Source organism: Nematolebias whitei, chromosome 6 (genome assembly GCF_014905685.2).
Source record: "Nematolebias whitei isolate Nwh7 chromosome 6, NemWhi1, whole genome shotgun sequence".
NCBI lineage: Eukaryota > Metazoa > Chordata > Actinopteri > Cyprinodontiformes > Rivulidae > Nematolebias > Nematolebias whitei.
Genome location: NC_056503.1, coordinates 47,745,502 through 47,755,110, shown reverse-complemented (window position 1 = coordinate 47,755,110; position 9,609 = coordinate 47,745,502). Strand labels below are relative to the sequence as shown.

At 44.2% G+C, this 9,609-nt stretch overlaps 1 protein-coding gene across 3 annotated transcripts in view; it reads left to right on the top strand.

Annotated features, from left to right (window-relative positions):
- The window catches only part of nova2 (NOVA alternative splicing regulator 2), a 92,636-nt gene that overhangs the window by 14,471 nt on the left and 68,556 nt on the right, over positions 1-9,609 (top strand). For all 3 annotated transcript variants that reach the window (XM_037677715.1, XM_037677716.1, XM_037677714.1), the window contains one exon: positions 9,200-9,343. In XM_037677715.1, the coding sequence (XP_037533643.1) occupies positions 9,200-9,343 (144 nt within the window). The remainder of the gene's footprint in view (positions 1-9,199; positions 9,344-9,609) is intronic.

Genomic DNA, 9,609 nt, shown 5'->3' with positions numbered 1-9,609 from the left:
TGCCACCGGGGGCCGCGCTGCCACCGGGGGCCGCGCTGCCACCGGAGCCACGAATCAGTTGTTGTGAATTTTCAATAAAATCCCTTCGACTCGTCAAAGTGTGTGTGAACTTGTTGTAACTGCAGGAATGTGTGTGTGAGGTGCTCGGAAAAATGAAAACAAAGACCCTCGTCACAGCAGCTGGTAGGAGCCCTGCAGTTACACACGCACACACGCACGCACGCACGCACGCACGCACGCACACGCGGTTGTGTAGCCGACTGGTGGTTTGTTGTGCGTCTCGTCTTTGGCACTTTGTGTTATTTGGGAAACTTTATAAACGTTTGCAGCAGTTTGTTGAAAGCAAACTTGCATATTTTTATTATTTACAGGCGTGTTTTCATCCGAGGTCAGCTCTGCTCGCGTTGCTGCAAGTTGTGGCTTCTTCTTCTAGTTATTATTATTTTATGTACTTGTTCTTGTTAAGCAAACCAAAAACATTTACAAACCTCAACGTGTTGTATCTATAAACATTGAAACGTGGCAAAGCGCGATGTTTGAAAACGCAACAGATGATAAGCGACTATGAAATAAGTTGTTCCCCGATGTCCCCGTCGCTGAGGGATCTGACCAGTGAGTGCTTGTAGTTTTTACGATGAGTGTTTTTCTGGACTGGAATGAAGTAAACCTAAATGTTTTTGGAGCAAGATATTCAAGTTGGTAGGTTGCACTGTGGAGAAGAACAGAGGAAGTTTTTAGTTTTTATTTATTGGCTTTTAAGGGCCAGGTACAATGGTGGAGCCAGGGGGTGGCTAATGGTGGCCTTGGCCCCCAAAGATTAATCTTGTTCCACCCTAACCTTATAATGAAACTATCCATTTCAGCAATATAACCGCCCCCCCCCCCCCCGCCCCCGAAAGCATAGTTTCTTCATATAGTTGGTTTATATTTAAAAATTAAAAGTTGTATCAATGAAGATTAAAAAAAATAATAAATAAAAATCCTTGAATGAATGCATGTCGCTCACCACCTTTCATGCCAGACTGGATCAGGAAGTGTTGAGAAAGTTCGCCCAACCTGTCAGCGCTCAGAGTTTGTGTTGGGGATGATGCTCAGCCACAACCGCCCCAGACTTCAGCTGAACAGCTGCAAACTGACCGAGTTAAACACGTTTTTATTTCTCTGTGGCAGCTTTTGGACCAGTTTGAATGATTTCCCTTAAAATAAACCAATGAATGCACAACTACACGTGGTTTAGATTAAAGATGGCCGCCTCGACTGAGCAACTGAAACAGAAAAACGGTTACAGGTCAGATAATCCGACAGATTCTGAGCTAAAGGTTAGAGTGGTAGTAGCCGAGACTGCCTCTCAAATCAAACTGAGTGCTGCAACCGTGACTGTCTGTTAGCAAAATATTTTCTTGACAGATTGTAATAATATTTTCAGAAAGTAATCATCAGGTGGACATCCCAATCCAAGATGGCCGCCACAACCATTTGACCGTAGAAAGCCCCAGAGCAGCTGTAGCTCACTGAATGAGCCGACGTTCGGTGTGGTAGTAGCTGAGGGTCGTCCAGAGCACGTCCTGCAGGAGTTGTACCGAACGTTCAGTGGATGTTCGGCCGTGCACACGTTCGTCCTCAGGTTTGATTCCAGCAGGTTTAGGTGAAACTCTTGGCACCTCCAAACCGGTCTTTGAATAAAACGGTCGGCGTTTTTAAACCTGGATTGACGGTTGCCACGGCAACACGTCGCAGCGTTACCACGCAACAGACAGAAGTGAAGAACGTGAGTCACGGGTCGCATCCTGTTTTATAGACGATGAGTCAGGACGCCGAGGTGTGGAGGTCTGTTTATGAGACGCCGGAAACGATCTGTTTGTGCAGGAGGTGTCGGGATCTGCGCACGTGCACGTGCCTTTTGTGCTCGCCGACTCCCCGGCTTTATTAATGTGAGCCGGGTATAATTAGCCAGCCTCCATGTAAAGCAGGTCAGGCCGAGGCGTCGAACCCAAAGTGGGTTGCAGCAGAGGGAGGGAGGACGGAAAGAGGAAGTGAGGAGGAAGGAGAGCAGGAGGAGCAGGAGGAGGAGGAGGAGGATGAAGATGCTTCCTTAGGTTTTAAAACGAAACATGTGAGCGTCAAAGTCAGAGGAGGCAGAAAACATGACGTCGTGTTTGTTTCTACATTCATAGCGATTAAAGTTTGTGAGGTGAGAACGTTGTTCAGACTAAAGCTCAACAGTTTTATCACCTGCCGCCTCACAAGGTGTGTGTGGCTCTGCAGTGTTGTGGACTGTGTGCCGGTCCGCTGTGGTGAAGACGGAGCTGAGCTGTAAGGAGAAGCTCTCTGTTTACCGCTCGGCCTACGTTCCTACCCTCACCTGAGGTCCAGAACTCTGGTCGAGACTGAAAGAACCAGATCCTGGATCCAGGAGGTCCAAATGAGTTCTCTCCGCAGCTGGACTCTCCCTTGGAGACGAGATGAGGAGTCCCGTTCTCCAGGAGAGACTCGGAGTAGAACCGCTGCTCCTCCTCACCCAGAGGAGACAGTGGAGGTGGTTCAGACATCTGGTCCGGATGGACCCTGGGCGCCTCCGTAGGGAGGTGTTCTGGATAGGTCCAACTGGGAGGAGACCCCATGGAAGACCCAGGAACTTCCTGGCAGGAAGGTCTGGAGAGACCACGTCTCTCAGCTGGTCTAGAACAACTTGGAGTCCACCAAGAAGAGACGGAGGAGGTGGCTGGACCCCCCTGAGCTGATGGTGCCCCCGACACCCGAGTCCAGAACCAGGTGGTGTGTGTGTGTTCTCTATAAGCTCAAAACTGACGTAATAACTGCTCAACCTAAAAGTAACAGTTTGTGCGGACGCTGTGCGATGACTTGGTGCGGTCGCAGCGAAGAGTCGTCCAAAGATCCTGATCACTGATCCATCGTGCAGACTCTAAGTCAACTTTACTGCAGGACGTACAGGACGTACACGGGATGGAAATTTCTTTACTGGTGCAACAATAATTAAAACATTTAATAAACATGAACATAAAATGAAACAACAAAAGTATGATATTGTCATAAATTGTAAGTATAGCAGTATAAATATAAAAAGTATATCTCTAAGTATGAAGGTCCTGACATTGACAGTTGTAGTACAAGTATACAATATGTATGGAGTCCTTGATATTGATATAAAGGTAAAGTGACAAATAGTAAAGTAAAAGTATAAACAGCAGCGGGCGATCTTCACTCCGTTAAACTTTAGTTTCTGTCTGAGCAGGCTGACGTGCACCAGAAACGTGCACATTTCTAACTATCACTCTAAATGTTTCTGTTTTGTACCGTTAATGAGTCAAACTTCTCTGAAGGAGCTTTTGTGAATTGAGTTTTACTCAGACGGTGCCGGAGCTCCAGCCTCTTCAGCGTGGGTGAATAAATTGATTGTATTTTCTCTTTGATCTCTCAGTGAAGTTAAAAAGGTCCAAGTGAAACTCTGCGGCGAGCTCCGTCCCTCTGCCGTCGTTTCATCACCGCTGGAGCTCGGGACGTGTCGAGTTTCCTGCGTGGACTCGTGTTTGGACTTGGCTGAACACTCGGCGGGGACAGCCGAGCCCGCTCGGGGACGCCGCGGTCGCCCCCCCCCCCAACGATCCAGCAGGAGACGGCTGCTCTGCAGGCCTTCAAGGAGCCGATTGTTCCCTCAGCGTCAAATAATAACCGGCATTTTTCACTTAAATAAATATTTAAATGATTCAGCAGAGCTGCTGCCGCGGTAAAACACAAGTTTTTATTTGATTTTCTGTCTTTGATTGAGTCGTAGTTCTGAGCCGGCGTTGGTTCACTTCATCACATTTGAAATTTAACTGGGAACTTTTTAACGATCTTAAAATCTCCATTCATGAAAAAACACTTTTATCATTCTCAGTTATAAACTTTTCAAAAGCTTGAATGAACCTTCGCAGAGCGGAGAGTTTACGGTCTAATAAAACAAAAGAGTTCGAGGGAAACGTTTGTCTGGAATTATTTATTCTGAGTTCTTATTAAACCACCGTGAACAGGACGATTTTAAAGCAGCGTGCGGTTCCTCAAATTTAATGCATCGGCCTCCGTTCACACTTTTTTACTCACTTGATCATTTCATGTCGCCTTTGGATTCTTTTACGTGTCTGTATTTTTTTAGGCCGTATCGTGTTACCTTCCTCATCGTAAGGTCTAATAACTGACACCAGCAGTGTGTGTGTGTGTGTGTGTGTAACTCTGTACTAAATAAATGTATTTATAGTGCGGTGTCACATACAGCTCAGCTCCGCAGCTGATTTGTGTTGCAGGGATTTAACGGCAGTTGTTAAAAGGCTCTTTAAAAAACTCTCGCTCCTCCATCCGCTTGTTTCTTGTCTGTATTCCTGAAACTAAACGTTTAATTTGTGCTTACTTTGTTCACCTGATTGACCGACCCGACTACAGAGTTACAAGAGAAGACCGTAGTCCCTCGTTTATCACGTGCACCCTGAAGCCCCGCGATAAGTGAAAAACTGCAAAGCAGGAATAGTAGTACAAGTTAGCAGTAGTTTATTTTAGTATATATATATATATATATATATATATATATATATATATATATATGTATTAAGGATGCACGATATTGGATTTTTGGCCGATACGATATTTTTAATATATTTCGTTTGTCAGAACATATTCCTCTTATTTAGGCTTATTTGCTACAAAAATGGTGCAACAGCTGTAAGAGCTGGTGACATATATTCAGTAACAGCCATATGCAGAGCACTTTAACTTATATTAAATGAAAAGTGTTAAATGTTATTAGCATTAGTCACCTGTGATGCTGTCTCACTTGTGGAGGTTTGTTCCAGGTTCCTATAGCTGCAGTGTGGGATCCTCTGCACTCCTGTGCATGAAGGACAGACTTTTTAAGTTCAAAGTTTTTGTCATTGTGCCGTAAGACGAATCATGCTAACGGGGCTAACACGACGTCCAAATGTCTGAGGTAAAACTCACCCAGGTGCTATCAGCTGTTAGCTTCTCCATGACGTCGGAAATGACGGCTTGTAACTCGAGTAAGGCTACGTCGGAAAACTATCTCAGACTGGGGACGATGTAGCGAGACTCAGTGTAGTCTATAAATCTTCAGAATCCAACATCCTCAACAAAAAAAAACTTCCACACTGTTGAAGTTTTGACTTCTTCCCCTCCGCCGTGATCAGATCAGGTGGGCGCTCATGACGTCATCACGTTGTGCTGGCTCTGTAGACATCCTCGTCACTGGGTTGTCAAACAAAAACAGCATCTTTTATATTGGCGAGTTATTTTGATGGAATGGCCGATGTCTGATATTTAACTTTAACGATATTATCGCCCGATACCGATACCAAGCTGATACTATCATGCATCCGATATATTATATATCACATTTTAAACATTTCCCACACTCTTGCAATATTGTAAACAATGTTTTTAAACTCTAAAGCTCTAAAAGAGAACAGAATGTCATGATTTCAGCCCTGCCTCCACTGCTTTTTGCTTCCTAAAAGCACTCTTGGCCACGCCCACTTCTCAGCTCTGTGCACAGATCAGCTGATCAGCTGCAGCAGAAAGTTTATCCTGCAGTGTGGGCTGCACAAATGTGCAGCAGGTGCTAAATAATTTGAAATAATGAAAATTTCATGCCGATCGTGCGGCTCATCCATCAATCAGCCAGTCGTGTGTCATGTCCAATCTTATTTTGAAAAACCGCGATAGAGCGAGTCCACGATAAACAAACCACAAATTAACGAGGGACTACTGTACATCCTATTTCTAATTTGTCTCCAGAGGTTTTTTGTCCTGGTTTAATAAACACGAAGAGACAGATTTCAGTTTTAGGAGACATCAAACTGTGGATTTGTTGTTTTAAAAACACGTTTTATAAACTCCAAGTTTTGTTATTTAGATTTACGGGATTAGGGGAGTTGTCAGACGTGGAGGCCGCAGAGTGACGTTAGCCCTCGACGCTTCTCTCTTTAATTCTTCCAGGTTTCAGCGTTTGGTTTCTTGGACTCGCGTCGTGTTCGGTTTTCTCCTCGTCGTGTCACTTTTATTGGCTCCGGTTGTTTCTGTAACTTTCAGCTTCACTTTCTGTGCCGCTGCTCACCCGTTCCGTTTCTGCTGCTCTGGTTGCTGCTCCTTTGGTTCCTTTTTGGTTCCTGTTCGGTCTTTTGTTTTGTTTTGTTGAATTTAGTTCCCAGTGTTTGTTGAGTCACGTTTGAGTCTTTTAATAGCTGCTGCTCATCGTAACTCAGCCTTTGAGCAACTTGTTGAAATCATCTGTGGCTGCAAAGCTTCAGTTCTCAGGAGGAAACTTCTTCCGTCTTTTTGGATTTAGAAACTAAAATCTGGTGAAGTTCCAGCTGCAGTAAACCACATTTATTTTATTTGTTCTTCTTTTGTTTGTCAGTTTTTACAACTGAGGCTCAAATTGTTGCCTTCTGTCTTCCTGTTTGATCGTTTTTATGTTTTCGCATGAATCAGCTCTAATGGTCGCCCTTCGGCCGACCAGTTGTGTTGAAAAGAGTGACCGCGCTGTTTTATTGGAATAAAAATTATAATTTAATTTCCTGAGAAGTTTATTTTTCACAAATACGAGCAGAATGTTTTGAACGTAAAACGAAAGAGTTGCATGTGGATCCGCTGGAATGAGTGGCACAGGAAGTTTAAAAGTCTAATTATGAATCTGAGGTGACAAGTCTCGACGTCTGGGTGTGTGTTAATAATTAAAGATGGCTGCAGTCGTCAGTTTAGGATCATCAGCTGCAGTTAGAGCTGGATCCACGGGCCAAACGCGGCTCCTCACAGCGCTGCCAGGAGACGAGCCGGCGGCTCCAAATCATGAATGAAGTGTGAGAAAACCACATTTTCAGGCGCAGTCTCAACAGATTCTGTGAGTTTGTCACCAGCAAACCATTCGGCTGTTTTCAACACATGAATTCTGAAAATCAATTCAATTTATTTATATATCGCCCAATCACAACAGGACAGGAACATTCACTTACATCATAAAGTCCAGTCAGTAAAAGTTCTGTATCTAGTTGAATCTTCACTTCGTCACAGTCTCCCAACCTGAGCAAGCACAAAGGAGACAGTGGGAAGGAAAAACTAATTTTTAACAGGAAGAAACCTCCAACAGAACCAGGCTCAGGACGAGCGGCCGGCTGGTTTGAGAGGAACAGGAAGTAGAAACAGGCCACACAGGTTGAACAGGTCCAGAATGGAAGCGAACAGGAGAGCAGGTCTCTCACTAGGAGGAAAGACAATAAATAAATAAATAAATGCACGTTAAGATATAAATAATTACAAATACAAACTATTCATTTTTATTCATTTGTAACTATTAATTTTATGAAATACGGTCCATTTGTCCTCCAGCAGTCTAAGCCTATAGCAGCATAACTAAGGGATGGCTCAGGAAACCCAAGCCGACCCTAACTATAGGATTTATCAAAAATAAAAGTCTTAAACTGGACAATGTGTCAGCCTCACAGACACAAACTGGAAGTTGGTTCCACAAGAGAGGAGCCTGAGAACTGGAAGATCTGCCTCCCATTCTGCTTTTTTGAAACTATAGGAACCACAAGTAAACCTGCAGTCTGAGAGTGAAGCACTCTGTTAGGAAAATATGGAACAATAAGATCTGTAATATAAGATGGAGCTAGGTTGTTGAGAGCTTTGTAGGTTAGAAGTAAGATTAGTAATTACCACAATAATAATAATTATTATTAAACTTTATTTAATCAGGCAAATCCCACTGAGATCACAGAATTTATTTTGCAAGGGAGGCGTGGACCTGAAGGCAGACTAACATGCATGTTTTTGTTCTGTGGGAGGAAACCGGAGTACCCGGAGAAAACCCACGCATGCACGAGAAGAACATGCAAACTGCACCCAGAAAGAGCCCAGGTCCAACCAGGGATTGAACCCAGGACTTTCTTGCTGTGAGGCAACAGTGCTAACCACTGAGCCGTCGTGCTGCCAAATAAGTAACAATGTTAGTACAGTTAATATTTAAATGCACGGCTTGAAAAACTTTTATTTTCGGCTGTGCACCTCAGCCCACGTTCATGATTTGAGCTACTGGAGAACATGTTGAAATGAAGATAGATTAGGACCAGTTGTTTCATAATTCTCGTGCATTCATTTATTTATTTATTTATGATGGTGCAACGTTTTAGAAAAAGAACAAGAATAAAATTATTAAACACGTTTGAAATTCAAGAGAGAAGACCGTACGCCTCTGTGACTCGAGCAAAGCGGCTGAAACCGTGAACATGTCCGCGAAGCAGTGGTTGAAGAAAAGAGGGCACAAAGAAGTGAGCGATGACCACAGCTGGAGATTATCGGTGGGATTTTGGCTCATTTTAGCTGCTGATCTTGTCTTTTCCAACGCAGCTCTCTGCTCGATGCAACAAACATTAATGTTTGCTAAAGTCCCACCAGAGACATCAACAAGACGATTATCTGAAGGTGATGCTGCATCGGAGTGAACCTGCAGCTCCATGTAAATACAGAAGTCAGACATTTGATCTGAGTTTACGATAACCTGTGCACACTGTGTGCATGTGTGTGCGTGCGTGTGTGTGTGGCATTGTTTAAATCTGATCGGCTTCAACAGCTCACCCATCATGCAGGAATCCCTCCGCTCTCTGTCCTCACGCCAACATGGAGACGAGGACCAGATTCCTCAAACCCAACGCTGAAATTAGATCAGACCAATCTGCCGAGAGCGTTTACAGGGTTGCACAAACAAACGTGCACAGAAAGGGGGAAGATAACGCTGGTGGTGAATCATCCTATTACGGAAATAATTAGTTGTCCTGGATAAACGTCATGATTTGATGTGACTGGCTGGATTTATGTTGATCCACAGACGGTTGGTCCAAATGACTCTGTTCTGGTGTGGAGATGTTGAAACACGTTGGTTTTTTTCAGACTGCTCACTCTCCCCCCACTTCACGGTTTTTGTTCAGACAAAAAGACGCCTTTGTTAAAATTGTTACAAATGCAAATAAAAGTGCACAAGAAGGCCTGCATGAGGACAAAGGTTCAACGAGGTTTAAAACGCACAATGGAGTTTTTATTTTTGTAAATTAGTTTGTCTTTAGTTGTGTTGTGTTAAAAGCAGCATGCATTGCAGAGGTGCTCCTTTTAACTTCCTGTTTCCTGTTTCCTGCCACAGAGGAAGGCGAGTACTTCCTGAAGGTTTTGATTCCCAGCTATGCAGCTGGTTCAATCATCGGGAAGGGAGGTCAGACCATCGTCCAGCTGCAGAAAGAGACCGGAGCCACCATCAAACTGTCCAAATCTAAAGACTTCTACCCCGGTAAGACCCAACACCTCTGCTGCTGATGATGAATGGATGATGGATGGATGGATGGATGGTGGATGGATGGATGGATGGTGGATGGATGGATGGTGGATGGATGGATGGATGAATGGATGGATAGATGGATGGATGGATGGATGGATGAATGGATGGATGGATGGTGGATGGATGGATGGTGGATGGATGGATGGATGGTGGATGGATGGATGGTGGATGGATGGATGGATAGAAGGATGGATGGATGGATGGATGGATGGATGGAT